General features: G+C 28.2%; 1 protein-coding gene across 1 annotated transcript in view; it reads left to right on the forward strand.

Moving 5' to 3' along the window:
- Nucleotides 1-19,393, forward strand: part of LOC111626302 (lisH domain and HEAT repeat-containing protein KIAA1468 homolog) — a 59,892-nt gene that overhangs the window by 9,832 nt on the left and 30,667 nt on the right. The window contains 5 exon segments of the mRNA XM_023369625.1: nt 417-453; nt 10,058-10,092; nt 12,456-12,619; nt 12,693-12,863; nt 14,296-14,384. Of these exon segments, the coding sequence (XP_023225393.1) occupies nt 417-453; nt 10,058-10,092; nt 12,456-12,619; nt 12,693-12,863; nt 14,296-14,384 (496 nt within the window).

Here is a 19,393-nt window from a genome sequence, read left to right on the forward strand (position 1 = left end):
AATAATACAAATATATAAATATATATATATATATATATTATATAATAGAATGAAACTATTTGCTTATTTCTTCATCTATACTATATTCTTAAAATTTATGTTTTAATTTCTTAGTCCTTGCATTTTCTTTATTCAGATATAATAATAGTCAGTCAATATCTTTATTATATACAATAGTTTGTACATGCCTGGCTCTGCATGGCACTACCGTGAATGAAAACCAGATAGGTCTACAGGAATTGTTAACTTGTTTACAATACAGGAATTACAGAGATATTAAAAAGTAGGTTGGAATAGTATACAAGAGTTAATACAATGATGATACAGGTATTACAATGATGTTGCAGTTAAACACAATGATGATATAGTTAATTACAATTTGTTTACAGTAAAAAGGTACATACAGAATTACAAAGTGATGGATTTTGAAAGCTTTACAAGTACAGACACTATGTTATATTACATGTGTTAATACAAAATAAAACATGGAGATGTGTATTATAAGTGCAGAAGGAAAAAAACACATAAATTACATAAAATTGGGTACAATACAGCAAATTAAGTAATGATACAATATAATAGATTGTAAAATACAATTTGAGTAGAGAATACAATACATAAGAGAAATAATATGAGCCATTACATTTCAAAGTTGTAATGTACAGTTATGGTGACAACAGTATCAGTTATGATGGCATATGTGAGATCTGAAAGGCCCCTGGGTCTAAAATAGTAATTTTATTAATAATGTTAAATATTGTCATAAAATATTATTTCATTTTGGTGAGAAATTAACATTTTCTAACGTGGGAAAAATAGCTAACAGATGTTACTTCCTTCGAGGGAAGTTAGTACATCCTCTGTTTTTCCCTTATCTGCGAAAAACCTCGCTTTGATGGGAAATGTTTACCCCTCACATATTCCCCTTTTTGTCCGTTCCCACGGAAGAATCTTGCATGATGATTGGTCGCTGATCGTCAGATATAGTGGAAATTTATCAGAATTCGGGGAGTTCATCGACAGACCTGGAAGAGTCAGGACTCCATACATATTTGCTCCTAAAGGCCAACACCTATACTATGAGCCGTACAATATACGAAGGATTGAGACTAGAAATACACCCAGTTAAGTGGAACTCTCCAGAGGAAAGAAGACAGAGAATTCAAGGAATGAACAAATACTTCATATACAGAGCCGAAGGTTAAAGACAACGATCAGGTTGTATGTTCTTGAGTGATTTTGTGAGCTCTTTCTCTCGATCGCGCATCGGTTAAGGTATAAGTCCTTATCTCGCACAACTTATAGACTGTAAGTAGTAGTAGTGGTCTCCTTATCATCTATTTGTATTCCTATTATTTGTTTACGTTTAATTAAATTTATTCTTGTTTATTTTATAAAGTAATGTCTCTCAATTATTATCGGATTAGGATTGCCCCACACGTGTTTATCCGCTTGTAAAACAACTGATAAACTGGTGTCGGAATCCTGACGTAGATCCGAATCTCACGATTAGGATCGTTTATAAAAGCCCTCCTATAAAAAGTTTTGAGGGCTGATCACACGATCGTGCGCCAGTAAGAGATATAGGTAACATACCTATACCCTTGGTTACTCACACATATGTACAATATTTACAGAGGTCTGTAGCAGTGGCAGAGGTAATGAAGGAGAACGATGTCTGGTGAGGAACTACTCATGCAATGAAAACTGATTGTAACTGCAATTTTGAATTAAACTTTTAATAAATTTCTTAATCAAAATTATGTAAGGCATTGAATTCCAGAGGCCATGTAACATCTCTATGAAAAATGGATATAATTGGTAGAAAGTTTCTGAACTGAAATAAAATTTTAACTTTATTTTTATTAGTAAGCATGCATATAATGTCACAATTGTATGCAAACAGATAAATGACCAGTTGCTAGAAATACATAAATTTGAAAAATGAAAGATGTTATGTTGGGTTCTGTAGTTCTGATCATGGATATTTTTGAAAAACTGATCACACTATTGTGCTGTAGAATAGGTTTATTTTAAATATGAGATACACTAGTTCACTTCAACAAACATTCCTTTTATTTAATTTCTCAGAATACATAAGGTTTTATGTATCACTGCATAAGTATCATTGCATAGGTTCTTTCAAGTACACAAATTAGGTACCGTATTGTTCTGTCCATTTAGGTTTAAACTGAACCTACTTTTGCATTAAATTCACAGGTGCATGCTTCATGAGGGCAACTATCATCCTTTTCCACAGTGGGATGAACCATCACCTCTTTATAGTAATCTAGATCCTTTTGCTTCTGCTACATCTGTTCAAAAAATTTTTCTGGGTAGCATTTTAACATCCTGTAACTTCTGTTGGCTTAAAGATACACCAATGGGTGCTGCATAGGATCAATAGCAGAAATCTGTTTCCTTCTTTTTGTGATCCAATTTTAGCTGTTCCAATATTCTTGTAAATTGCTTCTCCTTGGATAAAGATGCCAAAGAACTCATTTGTAGAGAAAATCTACCTTAGTGAGATGTCGGTTTCTGGAAAACTGCAGACATGGACAGGCAGTCAGATTTGCAGGGGAGATGCTAGTACAAGTGGAAATGTTAGGTTTTGGAATTCTGAAGTTGAACATTGAACCTGTATTTATCAGATATTGGAAATCAGGACCAACTGTATATATATATAGCATTGGCATATAGTGGTGTATAGTACTCTGATTTCTCCACCTGTTTGGAGATGTCTTAATATCATTGTTTGTCATGTTTGCCTCTAATAATAATAATTATATAATAAATTTTGAGTAATTTTTTAAATGATTTTAAGTAAAATTTTTAAAGAATATTTATGTTTTGAGTTTTTAAAGAATATTTTTATGTCAATACATAATTCCCTTGAAACAATGGAAGTATTAAGGCATTTTTCAGTTGTGTCATTAGTAAAAGAAGATTTGCCAAACATTGGATTTGAACATATTAATTATTAAATCTATCAGATTTACCAGAAATTCTGATTTTATAAAATTCCAAAATTGCATAATATACAACATAACATCTTTGTTACATCATTATGTAAATAACACATCTTAAAATTTCTCATATAGATTGCCATATATAATTATTCAGCTGTTTACTTTATATATGTGATGCTGCAAATAATAGTTTTCTGGAAATGCTGTTATATTGAGAATCTGGCAGATTGCAAATTTTAATGAAAATAACCAATCTTTTCATACTTTTTATTATATAGGATATAAAATTTAAAGATTGCTTTTTTCTAAGCTTTTCTCCTTTGAACTCCAGAGAATGAATGTTTATACATATCACTGATTTTATAAGTTAGTAATAAATTATAACAACAGATGAAAATGCAATTTGTAGAAAAGGTAATATTTATAAAAAAAAGCACTATATAATAATTATGTAATGTTTTGAAAATGATTATATTTACTACATATAAGTAAATTTTTAAACAAATTGATAAGAGAATAACAAATTAAATAATTTTATACAGCTAAATTTATTATTATGGTTGTAGTATATGATGCTCAATTGATATCTGCCAAATGTATCAAAGTTATGGCATAGTTATTTAAGTAAACAACTGATTTATGGTGTATGCTAGTATCCTTATCTGTTTAAAAAGTTTGATTATGTCACATTCTGTTTTGTTATGTTATGGTTTTTTGTTTGTTACTACTGTATTTATCTGTTTAAAAAGTTTTTATGACATATTTTTTTAATCAATATTTCTATTTAATCACATTTGTGACAAAAAAGCCAATTTTCTTGACAGGTTCGAATTCCATTAATTCAAGTCCTACCCAAGGACCTGAGAATTGTAGAGATGTAATAAAATGTAAGCTGTTCCAAATAATACTTGATTTTGTTTTCACATAGTATGTTATTTGCAAATTCAAAATTTCAAAGTACTGTTTGAAGCTATTTAATATAATTTTAAGAATTCTAATTATTAATGAAAATTATTATTGACTTTTCATAAATTTTTTTCAGTTTCAATAACTATAATAATGGATATAAAATATCAAATATTATAGTTATTGAAAAATGTTCTAAATGCCTTGCTTGCTATTTGAATTTTGAAATTTCAAAAGATTATTATTATTATAGTAGTATATGTGCTTATATTGAATCATACATCCAGTCTAAGATCCAAAGAATGAAAAAGTAAAAAATATATGAGTACAAAGTTTACAAAAGTAAATTTTATAATAAATTAGAGGCAATTAGAAAAAAATAGTAAAGTAAAATAGCAAAATGTGTAAGTTTTTTATAAATAGAATTTATTTGAAATTTGTTTTATGAAAAAAAATTTATTTAATTTGAATGATTAATATTTATTTTAAATCAAAATTTTAATTTTATCTATGTACAAGAATTATAAATACAGAAATTCTTCAAGTTGAGGTGGTTGGTGTGATTTTTTTTTCCAATTATGATTTTGAAATTTGATTTCTACCAGGAATTGAGTTAATGAAAATGTAATGAAAAATTGTTGTAATATTAAATAATATAATATTTTAATTGCTGTTAAAATATACTAAATTTAAAAATTTAATGTTTTCTTTATATAATTAAAAGAATTATTTTGAATTAAATGCTAAAAGTGAGCTTAATCTTATCTACTATTACCAATAATATACAACCATACTAATAATTTTGTAAACATGCTTTTAATCATTGAATATATTTTTTGACTTTAAATTAAATGAGGAAGCATTGTTGATGATTTATAAATAAATTTTAAAATATTTTGAGAAAAATGAGCTAGACTTTTCTTAGTGTCTGTAAAAAATTGCAAGGCTTCTTAACTCAGTTTGAGTTTTAATTAATATATACCGTATTTACTTACATATAAGACGAAGTTTTTATTCATTTTTCATTGCCTCAAAAACCTAGGTCATCATATACGCGTGAGTGAAGGATTCTTTGTTGTTTTGCAATAATTTTTGTGAACTGTGTATTCACATTTTTTACCGTATGCTCATCCCTGTATGTTTAATTAAAAACAAAAAGTATTTTATCTGGATCATTTGAATCATTCTTGTGTATTGTCAGGTGTAAAGATGAATAGCAATAGGAAAAGCAAAGCTTTATTAATTGGATTCCAAATTAAAATTCCAAAATCATACAGGAACCCAATATATAAGTTTTAATCCATTCTCATGTGAAAACAGATGATTATTCTGAAATCAGAATTCAGAGAAACTCATAAGTGTAATCAATGTAGAGTGGGTTTGACTGTTAAGAATTGGCAAAAAAAAAGTTCCCGATTGTCCAGCTTTACATGAAAAAATTATTTTATCAATTTTGCAAGATTTTTCTTTAAAGTTTAAAATGCCATTAATTTTTGTGGGACAGTGTGTGCATTTGATACTTTATTTACGATTAATCAAAATAAAATTAGAATTGTATTAATAAATCTAATTTTCTTTATTTTGATTTTTAGTCACAGCTTGTTCTATATGCAGTATTGTTTTATATGCAAGTAAATATGGTATTTGTATTTCTTATGCTTACAGATAGTTTTGTTATATTGTTAAATTTTTGGTGAAAAATTAAATTTTTATTTTGCAATGTATATTTAGTATTGTGATTACTTTTCTTTTCCTAACCTAGGAGTCAAAATTTTTGTTCAGAGAAGAGCCATTTTTCCAAAATTTACATAAAGCCACCAAAGTATCAAGAGCCTTAGTAAATGTAAATGAAAAATTGCATCTTACAAGATGTAGTTTTTCATTTACATTTACTAAGCCATTAACTGTATACACATTATACAGTTAATGACTTTTGTTTTTAAGCAGTGAAGATCATGTATGATTTTGATGATTATTTTTAAGAAAAAAGAAATTAAGAAACAAAAAATATTTGAAAGATATCCCATTTAATGAAAATATAATGAACTTTTTAAATGAAACAAGCATTATAACATTTGTAAGATTACAGCATACAGCACAGTCAATAATATCTTCTTTACCAATTGTGCTTCTGTGCTGTAATTTACTTTTTCGTTGCCATGCTTTTTTTTATAACTATTTGAATTTATATTATCATTCATTTATTTTCCATGTATATTTTATATATTAAGTCATTCTTTTATTATTATTTAATATAGACTTATTTTATCATATCTCATTTACAACTAAAGCTATCTGTACTGCTAAAGTTGTGCTCTTTTGTTCTACTTTTAACTCCACAACTATTTTTTCTCCATTATGTCAAACTTTGATATCCTGGCCATAAGTTTTTAGAATATCCACATAGCTTTCACATTAGTATTGATTAAATACTTATTTTAATCCATGACATGAGTATTTTTAAGTGAAATTCTGGAAACTTGATCCTGTGAGAGAAAAATATTGGTGAAAAAATGTTATACTCAATTGTTTTTACTTGTATTATATACTGTAGAATATAGATATGCAATAATAAACATTGCACTAGGATTTAATACTTAACTGGCTATTGACTTGCATTATAAAACGAGTGCTCTTATATACCTTCATTGATATAATTATTTGTCTCCAAGCTTTCACCCCTGAAAGATTTTTCTGCAGATGCCCTTGTATGAATACTCAAAAAATATCTAAGTTGTGTAATAGTGACTTAAAGATATGTTATTGAACTTAAAATGTTTTGTGAGTATAGTTTTATTAAAGTTATGGTATTTTATTTGAGTTATTGAATTAATTAAATAAAATGATTTTTATAAGTAACTTCCTTTTTAAACTTTTATAACTGTTGTTCAATAAAATTTGTATCATTATGATATATGTATAAAAATGACTTTATGTTTAAGAAATATGTTTATGTAAGTATTGGTCAACATTGAACATTTAAGTTAAATTATATTTAAATTTTCAGCAAGAACATCCAGCATTCAAACACTAGACTCATTAGATTTTGCAAGGTATTCAGATGATGGAGAAAGACAAATTGATGAGAGAGTAGCAGGTTAGTTAGTTTTGAATTTTCATATCAGTAGTAATATAATTAAAATTTAACAATTTTAATAAATATATAAAATATGTAAACTACAATATATTAGAGTTTTTTAAANATTTATAGTAAAATTCTCTTGAGAATTTTTAATTAAACTAAACTAGACTAAACTACTGTTTACATGAGTCCTGATTTTTGATGGTTCTCTTATAGCATTACTAAATTTTCAGAAAACAGACTTTCACCTCTGAAACTTAACAGTATAAATTGTTTTATTTTTATCAAAAGTTTATATATGCTTCTTAAAATAAACAGTATTTTGTATGTTCACATCTATGTATATTCACCTAGATTAAGAAATTTTTGTAAATTTATTTGTAATAAAAATTTTGAAAAATTTAATATCAGATATATGCATTTAACTGAATTGATGACATCATAAATAGAATGATAACTGCTTCACAGATATAAAGTATAAAAAAGTAAAATACTGAATATATTTCTGTTTAAATAGTAGTATTTTAGGTTGTATGCAAATTATAAGTTTAGAATATGATTTTTAATAATGACTTCTTCAATACCAAATATAATGCAAATGTAATATTGGATATTGGAATTTCATATCAGGTGAAATATTTTAAATTTTCTTATAGCTGGAACTTTGTTCAAGTAAAGTAAGACCTCGCTTAATGTGGAGGATACATTCCTACAAAGCACTAAATGAAACAGTGTTAATTTGAACAAGGTCATTTTAACACAGAGTAAATAGAGAAATGGGAACATGTGACCAAAAATAAACAGATTTTACTTTAATTTTAAGTTATTTTTATATTAATTTGCATAATAATATGTGTTAAATAACACACAAACATATGCACACAGAAATGTAAAGTTCATTTTTTGTGATGAAGGTCCTGGCTCTTCTGAAATTCCTGTTTTTTGTGATAAAGTTGTGTAGTTTCATTTGATGCTTTCTTTTTCTTTTCTAAAGAAAATGTTGGTAGCAGAAGATCGCATCCAAAACTCCTTGTCTTACTTTTGCACTCCTTTCAAAATCTGGATCATTTGCTACAATTTGATCAACAATTTTGGTTATTGTTACCAAACTTTTACTAAGGAAATCCATAAAAAAATTCTTTGGGTTCTTCATTTTCAGAATCACTATTTTCCAGTTCTACATGAATTCCTTGTTCTACCAGTTCTTGAAGGTTGTCCTTGGTAAGGCTCTCACTAGAAACCTGCAATAACTCCTCAATATCATGCTCGTCTACATCTCCTAGTCCTTTTGTATCGACTAGGTTGACAATTTGGTCAATAATAAGCTCTTCTCTTGAGAATTCTTGGATACTTTCGGCCATACCTTCTTCCACACTGTTCATGCATTTGCCAGTTAATTTTTGCCAAGTGAAGTCAACATTACCTATGCCATCTACGATGTTTTTTTTTCCAAAATTGCACCACACAAACATAGATTTAAGGAAAGTACAGTACTATGACAAATTGCCACTTTTTGTTGATTGGTTCATGTATGTTTGGGAATAATCGTATTATATATGAATCAATCAAATGCCATGATAATTTGAATCAGCATAAATTTTGAGTTTTTTTTTAAAGGCTTCAAGCAGACCATGTTATATCGAATCAGTGTTAAATGAGGACTTACTGTATTTTAAATTAACTTTAAAATTAATTCTTTATGAAAACTCTGATTGCAAGCAGCTCCAAATCTATAAAAAAAACAAAATTTAATGCATATTTATGGATATACATACATTCATACTTATAGACTTTAATATCATGTTAAATAATCAAAAATATGAGCAAGAATTAACAAAAAACAAACAAAAACAGTTTTAAAACGTTTAATTATTTTTGCCTTGCCATTTTTAGTATGTTTTGATTTATCACTATCAAAATCAGAGAATTAAGATAAATTTAATATTCAATATACTCTATTGGCCTGAATATAAGTCAACTCCCAATTTTGGAACTCTTTCTTTTTTGGAAAAAAAGGACATGAGTCAGTCTTTTATTATTAATTTTATTTGCATACAGAAAATTAGCAATTTGCATTTAGAAAATTTGGAAAGACATTGAAACAATACTTTATCACTTTCATTTTTGACAGAACTTTCCTTGACATCATGGTCTTCAACCTCCCTTGAATAGTACATAATCCTCCTTTCTGTTCAAGTTGTTGGTAACACAATATTTCTTAAAGCCTTTTATAATTGTCTTCACAACAATCGTTCATAATTCTACTATTGTTCTAACTTTTACAATAATATATGGAATTTTTGTTACTTTTTATCTATGCAATTGATTATGTAAATGAATACTGTTTAATTACATTTTCTTTTTCTTTTCAAAATTAGATTTAGTTAGAAATAAACTTTGTTACTTCCCCAGTTCTGTTATATATTATAGAGGGAAAGTATTTTAAACAGGTATTTTTAGAAAGAAAGGGGAACTCCAGGTATCACTCAAAGGTACAACCTGGAAGTTGGGGGGAGAAAGATAATGAAATAAGAAGTAAGGTGAAGGTGAAAGTGGATCAGTGTGGGGGGTTAAGGTTTTGAGCCCATGGCCCCTGCAATGCATTTATTGACAATGTAATAAGTTTATAAATACAAGGTACAAGATACAAAATAGAAATTACGGTATGACAGTAGGGTGTGCCTGGTATGACAGCTAAACAAGCCAATTGCTTATCGATTATGCAGTTGTTACAGAAGGTAGGAATATAGCTGACAAACAGTTGCTGTTACAAGAAAAACAGGTTAACAATTTGTGTACCAAAATGAAGATGTGGGATATTTACATTGATAGGACGATAATGCAAATGAAGACAGTACAATCAAGAAGTATAATTACAAGACAAGCAATTAAATATCCTGTACAGTTATAAGTGTGTGTAACAGTGGATTTAACAACAGGATGAGAGATAAAGATGCCTAGATATAAGGCAACAGAATAAGCCAATAGTACTATTGAGTGAGAAACTGAAACAATATTTACAAAATACTGCTGTTATAAGAAATTTAAGACATTATGCAAGTTGGGTTGCATTCCAGTAAACGCACAGGACAGGTTACAGAAAGTAAACGCAATGAAAATGTACAATAATAACAGGCAGCGGTTGATGCACGGTGAGCAATAATGTATGAACATGGCAGAGAATAAATAGGAATATAATTATATAAATCTGAATATAGGTGACAAACCAGGACAATTACACATATTCTGTGCAATTGATTATAGAAGTATGGAAAACCTAACAAATCAATACATCAAGATGAATTCAATATAGCAAACACAATAACACATTTGTACAGTTAGAACAGACAGATGTTACAACTATGACTTTGTACATTTTGTGTACCCCCAACAATGACAGTATAGGCCAGAAACATGGTGGGGAAACAGAGTATCAACAAATGCATCTATTTCTAGGCACAGAAAACACAGAAAGAGAAGTTCTTGTGATTGTAGTAGTGGATCTAAGCAATTAGTACATTGGTGGCTGGCTGGTTGTGTGATGAGTTGAGCGCTGTTGTTAGAAACTTGTTCAGATGTCGATAGATGTTTTCATCTTTAAGAAGTCTGCTCTTGGGGCATGGCTAATTGTTCCCTGCGAGCAGAACATGACTCATTAGTTTTGTTCTCTCCTCTGTGAAGAGTTTACAGTCCCACAAGTAGTAGTGTTGGTTATCCTGCATTGAGACTTTATCGCAGGGGCACATGTCTGTGCTCCTCAGATGGAACCTCTTCAGGTATGAGTTAAAATTACCATGACTAGTAATTAACTGAGTCGTGAAGAAGTTCGGGACAAAATGTTTCCATTTAAGTCTGCTACTGATGTTCGGAATGAAGGTGTGCATTTTTCTTCCCATTGTGCCAGTATCCCACTCTTTATGCCATTGTTTGAGAGCTAGCTCTAGAGTCCACTGCTTTATTTTTGAGATGGGAATCTTGCTGCAACTCAGGTTTGGAGGCAGTGGCCTGCTTGGCCATCTGGTTAACTGCCTCATTACCCAAAAGACCAGAGTGTCCACGGACCCAGCTGAAAAAGATCACGTGGCTGTTGATAGTTAATAGTGGTGAATGTGAAGGATGTTTGCACCCTTGTTATGAGGGCTGTAGATAGTGCAACGACTCTGCACTCTATCTGTATAGAAGCCTATAGTCTTTGTACTAGGAAACCAATCTTCGTAAACATGCACTATTGCTTTAGTGATTGCCAGGATCTCCGCCTGCGGGACAATGCAGTGCGATCCAAGCCTGAAGGCCGATTTATGGGTGGTCCCAGTGGTGTAAGTATGGTGATCAGCCAAAAAATGATTTTCCAAGATTTTTACATTTTGTACTCGGGACCTTGAAATGTCAAGAAATGCAAAAACTTCAGGGGTTTTTTCTGTATGTATGGATGTGTGTGTGTTTTACAAATCACACACAAATCATATTTAAATCAATTGGGAAAATTGATTAGAAAATTATATTTCTAGGGTTTATTTTATGGAAGGAAATACGTACATTGAACACCTAGTAGAAGTGACAAAATGTAATTTATTGCTTTTTTGGCTATATCAATAAAAAATAAAATTAATAAAAATTATGAAGCAAAATGAGACAATGTATAGTAGGTTGTTTGCATATACATCACATCAGGATAAGTTGACTTCCTTGCATATTTCATGTTTTCCAGAAAGTGTACTTGCAGTTTTATGATTACTGTAATGAAACTGAAACTTTGTGTTTTGGTTTCATTTCTCTCATTTTTTTTTATAAAGTTTAAAACAATATATCAAATTTATAATTACAATAGAAATTTATACCTTACAACAGAATAAATTTTGTATTAAATTTCATCAACTTTCCCTAGTTTTTGATGATTGATTGATTGGTAGCGACTTCTAGAAGTAAGATTACCAAAATAAAATTCCTGTCGAAGTTATTAAACTGACTGTTTCTGTTAAATATGATAAACAGTTGGCTTAGTTTAGTTGATTTGTCTTTGAACAATTGACTAAATGATTATTTACAGTCATATCAAACACTTAATTCCTGTTCATATTTTTGGTCTGTTTAACTCTGTACAGTGTGTACTACAAACAGTTATCAAAATCAAAAAAAAAAACTTTAATTGGACTTCAATATAAGTTATGGCCCAAAATGTTGATGTTTTTTTCCCAGCTAAAAAAAAATCAACTAATTTTCAGGCCAATATGTAATTTGTTTTTACATTTGAAAAAGAATGAACGAGAATTAAATGTTTATATTTAACCTCATTGAACATTTGTTTTACATTTTGTAGGTCTGCAAATTGTAAGGAAATACAACTTTATAGTTACATAATACAATTTTGGATTTGTGTTATTAACAAAAACATTTTTATATTTGGATAATTATATATTTGTTATAATGCAACTGATATATATTGTAGCAAAAATTTTTCTATATTAAATTTAAGTTCAGTTATTTTATATTTATTTTAGAATCCAATTCTAGCACACCAGAAGTACCAATTGATCCACTTTCTGTTCAGGAAGCTGTGAAACCACATGAAATACGTGCCTTGAATTTTCTAGTTTATGAATATTTATTGAAGCATAACTATAAATTAACATCAATTACCTTTTCCGATGAAATTGAAGATCAGGTAAATAAAAAATCATTTTAGTAAGAAGGTTTAGTTGTGTTAATTCACTATCATTTTAAATATATTCCTGTAGGATTTTGAAGACTGGGATGATGTTGGTCTTAATATTCCAAAACCACCTGAAATTTTATATATATATCGCAATTATTATCGCCATTTGCAGTTATGGAGACAATTCAGAGATGCAGAATGTCAGACAGATATTCATATTTCATCACAAAATCAAGATGTCCAAAATCCATTGGTAATAATAATAATACTTAATATTATAAATTTACTAGGTTTGGTTATACTTTTTCAGTAACTCTGATACATGGTTTTATGAAAGATATTGAAAATTATATGTGATTTCACGTATAAAATTTATAGAGCATAAACAAAAACATATATTCATAAAAGCAGTTAAATGATGCATTAATGACTTAACTGCTTCAATAAGATAATGTTTAGTCAAATTGATAGTAGTAGTTCCTAATTACTTCTGCTACTAAGAAAATTTCAAAACAAAATATTGTTAAAAATAATTTAGTCATTTCTGTATATAATTACTTAGTGATAAAAAAAACTAATTAAAGTAAGTACATACAAAAAAATTTCAAAGAGAACTTTATTTAAAATATATAATTTTTTTAATGTTTATTTTAAAATATGATAACATCTAATAAATGTTATGGATTTGGTTTTAGTAACTTAACAGATGAATGTTGCATTGACCAGAATATGTAATAATTAAAATTTAAAATTTATTAACCTAGATTTATATCACTGAAAAAGAATATTTTAGTTAGGATATGTTGCTTATGTTGTGTATAATTCTTGCATAAAAAGAAAGTTTAGTGTCAAAAAAAATATTTTATTTAGACTAACCTATCACAAACTTTTCTAGTTAAAATCTAATATTTTTCAATCATTTTTTTTTCAGCCCAGCTCAAATATATAAATTCAAGCACATCAATTTCCATAAGAACTAGAATTATACCATGTACTATGTTGATCATTACATAATATTAAATAGTAATATTACTATTTAAAGAAAGTAAATTTAATAAACATTAAATTAACTTTTTGATTGAAATGTGTTGCTTTTTTGTGTTTTAAGTTTTCTGCTGGCTGGTAAAAGTAAGTTCATGGATTATACTTTGGAAAAAATTGAAGGAATATATTGATGGAATATGAGATGCAAATATAGTGTTTCAAAATAATGGTAACTGTAGTTTAATCTAATACAGTTTAAGCATTAAATGTCATCGACAAAAAAGAGATATTTATTTTAATAAAGTCACCGTAAAAATAAGTTACTACACATACCGAAAGACATTTTGTAACACATTTATGCCAACTAGCACAATTTCATTACAATATTTATCATTATAATTAATATTATCATTGATAAATAGTCTTTTCGTCCTGAAAAGATGAAACTGCTGCTTCATCATCTGCTATTTTTATTCAATTATTGATATGGCTGTTGATTTGAAATTGAATACTGACAGACTTTCATTTGTCATCTTAATAATAAAAGTCTGCAATGTTGTTTAGGAATGCATTAAAATTTCTGTAAATATTTTAAATCTACCAACTGAAAAAATTGTTTTCATTAAAAATTATTTTTTGAAACATTTTAGTTAATGCCCTTACACAAAATATAAAAATTGTTACATAAATTTTTTTTTCAGGAAATTGAAATAAATAATTTAAGAGAAATGATTCAGTCACTAGTTCAAGAAAATGATAGTTTACAAAATCAAATTTGGAAATTGGAAAAGTAAGTAAAATTAAAACATTTGTCAAATTGGTTTAACATATTTTCTCTCATTTTCTTTTCAATATTTAAATGTCAGAATTAGAAAAAATTATGTGAGTATTTTTGTGAAATATTATTATTAAAGTTATTTTTAACAATTTGTATTTTTTATGAACTTTTATTTTGTTTTCTTAAAGCAGTTTTTTTATTTTTGATCTTCAAAAAGTCATTTGAAGATTGAACTTTGTGCAATATAAGAAACTATCTCTGTTAACTTTGCATTTCTAAATCAATATGCAATATTGATTTAGAAATGCAAAGTTAACAGAGATAGTTAACTTTGCATTTCTAATATGATAGATAATACATATGACTAAAAGTCTGAAAATTGATTTGTTTCCAATGTATAATATAAATATGCACTTAGTTTAAATTAAACATAGAAAATGTCATCTAGGGTCAGTTATGAATTAAAAAATGTTTAAGAGAATGCATTGTTCAGTATTTTTAATTAAATCCTGAGAATTATAATGAAATTTAAAACATCACTTACCATTTTCATTCTAAAACTTTTCAGAAAACAAGATATTGCAGTTGAAATAGCTATCTTTAATATAAAATTATCATTTATTTGTTAAAGATGAGCAGATACTCTTAAAATAGCCCACTAGTGGCTGAGTGAATAAAATTACTGAATACTAGTAGTTGGTTGTATATTTGCACCTCACCAACAGGCTGGCCACATGGAGTTTTCTCGGTTTTTTTATGTTTAAAACATCTAAATAGGGGCCACTTTCTCATAAAACTTCTCCTGGGAGGCATCCCATTGGCAGATTGCCCACATGTCACATTGCTGTAACCAAATAAGCATATGCTTAAAATTTAACTTGTATCAATAACAAATAAATAAATATAAGTACAAGTACTTCCATACAAGGGGAAAAATAAAACAAAGTAGTATAAGGATTTAAGAAAAACATTATACAATCTATGTAACATTATGTTTGACATATTTTTATCATATAAATAATTTTTTAAAAAATCATCAGTGAGAATTTCTCTAACATATTTTATATATGTTAGAGAAATTGCACTGATGATTTTATGAATTTTTCTCTATGAATTTTTATGAATTGCACTGATGATTTTATCATATTTTTCTCTAACATATTTATAATATGTTAGAGAAAAATATGCATTAATATACAATTATTATTGGTAATACAATATGGGCAAGAATGCCCCTTAGAAATATCTATATACCGACCACCCAGCATAATTTGGCATTTATTAAGATGTAATTGCATTAACAAACTTTTCATAGGAAATCTAATAATATAATTTAAGTAATTGGCAATCTGCCAACCTGTACTTTTTTTCATAAATATTATGTCACTGAAGTGAAGCATAAGTTATGTCTTGATTCCATAATTGATCACATCTAGTTTGTATTATATCACATGAATAAGTTCTCAACTGTAATGTGAATGATTCCAAAATATTGTGAATGATTCCAAAATATAAAAGAATGACTTAAATTATCAAAATTGTTTTTAATTGATAACACCCAATTTTTCTTGCTTGAATTTCCTTTCTTCAGTAAAGAATCATAAACACAATAAAAAAGATCATAATGAGAAAGATCAACAATCTTAGACCAAAACAACAAAATATTTTTTAAAATATTAATTTGAAGTGGATGTCTACATAATTCCAATCTTACAACAGCACCAGGCACTGAATGCTTGAGCTTAAATAATCTTTTGAAATATCTTAATTGAACCTTCTCAATTTTTTCAATAAGATTTAAACCCCAAACTGGAATCAAATATGTCAGTTTAGACTTTAACATAGTGTCAAAAAGTTTAAACATTGCTTTAATTGAGTTCATCCTCATTTTTGTCTGTAGTGCCAGAAGAAAACTTGTCTTCAGTAGTATATCTTTCTCTATTTTATCTAAATGATAATTAAAAACTCTAGAGGAAGAAAAATTCAATTCTAAACATTTAAAATGAGAAAAAAAATCTATTTCCACATTGTTAATGAAAATGTTATCAGTTTTATGAAGTCGTCCTCCATTACAAAACACCAATCCCTTTGTTTTCTGAAAATTAATAGATAGATCATTTCTCAACATATAGTCAGATAATAAAATCAGTTTCTTCTGTAATGATGATTTCAAGTCTTCTATATGCATCATCTGAATATAGAAAACAATGCAACTCATCTGTGATGTGACATTTAGTTAAAAACCCAAAAGATCAGAATGATGAAATATCTCTGTAAGATCATTTATAAATAAATTAAACAACAAAGGGCTTAGTGGTTCTCCCTGGGGGTAAACCTCAAGTAGATATTATGCAAGTAGAATTAACTGTATCTTTTTTCTGATAACTAATAGTAGTAAACAAATTCCTAAGCAAAATAATGAAGGATCTGGAGAGTCCCCATTATAAAGTTTTCTCCACAATTCATTGAGGTTAACATTATCAAATGCCTTTTTTAAGTCAATAAAAAGTGAATAAATTTTCCTCCTTTTCCTTGATAACACATATTGAATTAAACCATTAAGAATGAAGGTATTGTAAATTTTCCTCCTGCCCTGAACAAAGGCATCTTGAAATATTGAGATAGCATTATGCTCATGTAAACATTTTATTAATCGATTTGATAATAAACTAGTAAACATTTTTCTAAATGGATTCAACAATGCTATTGGATGATAATTACATGTAATTAGATCTTTCACTCTTCTTGTAAATCATTTTAATAAAACTTTCTTTCATATCTCTGGAAAAGCTACTGCCTCTTTGATTTTACTAAACAAACTAAGAATTTCTAAGCAGACCATTCTTGGCAATGATTGAATAAATTCATTTCTCACTCCATCTGTACCAGATGAACCCCTTTTCAATCTTTGAATTGCCATTTTTAGTTCGTCAAATGAGAAAGGATCATCCGAAAGAGAAGAAGAATTATCATAATTCATAGTCGGCAAGACACCGAGACTGCTGTTATTAAAATTAAATTTCAAAAACTTATCCATTTGTTAGTAGAAATCTGACTCTCTGCAGGCTGCTTGACATACACATTATTTATAATTTTCCAAAAGATTTTTGACGATCTTGTAGTTTGCAATTGTTTACTTATATTAGTCCAATATTTATTATTCTTGGTTCTACATAGTGAATGAAAACTAACTTTATAAATAATATATTTAACCAAATTTTTATTCAAGTGAAATCTGTGAAACTCATCGCAATGCTCTTTCTCTTTTTTTGCGATTTTACAGTCTCTATCAAACCATGCAAAACCAACTCTACCTCTTACTACAAATTTTGTCACTAATCCATATTGCCTAGCAGATTTCCAAATTAAAGTAATAATTAAGTTAATTCTATATTGTTAATAGGCTTTACAGTTGTATACAAGTTGTTAACTGCTTGAGTAAACAAGTTTACTTTTTCTTCTTTCCAAGTCAACATTTCCTGTTGTTCTCTTTGATTAGTATTACTTTTCCTTGTGTTATCAAGGAAGAGTGATACTATTCTAGTACTACCAAAAGATGATCCAACATGTAGTGCTCAGAAATGTAAAAATCCTCAAGATGCTCAATTAGACCCTCACTCAATACTGATAAGTCTATCACTGATGCTCCCAATTTGGATATGTATGTAAAATTAGCTGGGGAGTCATGAGGGCGACGACCATTTATTATATATAAATTATAGTCTTTAACCAATTCAATAAACTGGTCACCTGACTTACTGATAACCAAATCTTTTAATAATCATGTATTTGAAATAATATTCTCATGAAAAATATTGTCTATTTTAATGCCAATTCTGGCATTTGAATCACCTAATAATAGAAGACCATGATCAACAGAATAACTAGAAATCAAATCTTCCACATCAGCCAATATGTTATTAAAAACAGGTATATACAGATAATATGAAATAATAATTAGATTTTGAGAATTGGTGAATTTCTTTTGATCAAAAATCAGTCTTGTAACAATAAAATATTGCATTATCTTCAGCAGAATTGCATCTCCTAAATTCTCACTTATACAAAGAAGATTTCCTGATGGCCTTCCTCGACCCGAAGCCTTTGTTGCCAGCTTTTCAAATACACTCATTGTTGGGTAAATCTTATTTATTTTTGATTTAACTGAAAAAGTAAACCATTTCTCCATCAGGCACAAAATTGAAAACTGCAGAAAATAATCAACAAATTCTCTATTATTTAAATTAAACAAAAAGTTTCTTGGCAATTCCATGCCACAATTTTTACCTTCAGCTTGTGAAAGTTTTGATTAAATTCTAAGTGGGACTTTGAGGTTCTATGTTCAAAGTTGGAAACAAAAAATTAAGTCACAAGCTTTCCCTCTCTAGATCTATTGTAAACTTTTCAGAATCAACTGTCAAAATGTCTATTATTAATTGAATCTTCTTTTCAGATTTATATTGATGATAGAAAGGTAATAGTTTTTTGCGTCTTAGTATAGATCTCCAACACAAGTCATTGAAGATTTTCATTTTTGTAAATTTTTCATGATTTTTAAGATTAACTTTTTATCTGATAAGGATGATGATAAAATATTATTTGATTTATAAAGCTCTATTATCCTTGAAGATGGAATAGTCCTAGGTTCTTCTACTATTACCATAAACAGCTCTTGTACTTTAGTACTCATATCATCACCAGTCTCCATCAGACCCTGAATTATTATATTTTTCCTCTGCAACTCATTCACTAGTGCATCAACACTATGCAAAAGCAAACTATCTTTGCTTTGAGATTCCTGTTTAAATTTAAAAATTTCCTCCAGTTTAGTTTCAATCTTAGTTAACTTGTCATTGCATTTCTTATGTAAATTAACAAGTCAGTCAATTCTGGTAGATACCTTGCTTAACCTATTCGATGTTAAAATTTTTGTTTGTTGCCTGTGATGCCACGTTGAATTTTCGTCAATGTTAAGCCTAAATTTTTTTTTTTTTTTTTAATAATAATCGTTTTTACTGTAT

This window comes from Centruroides sculpturatus, unplaced genomic scaffold (genome assembly GCF_000671375.1).
Source record: "Centruroides sculpturatus isolate CEXI.00-Female unplaced genomic scaffold, Cexi_2.0 scaffold182, whole genome shotgun sequence".
NCBI classification, from domain to species: Eukaryota; Metazoa; Arthropoda; class Arachnida; order Scorpiones; family Buthidae; genus Centruroides; species Centruroides sculpturatus.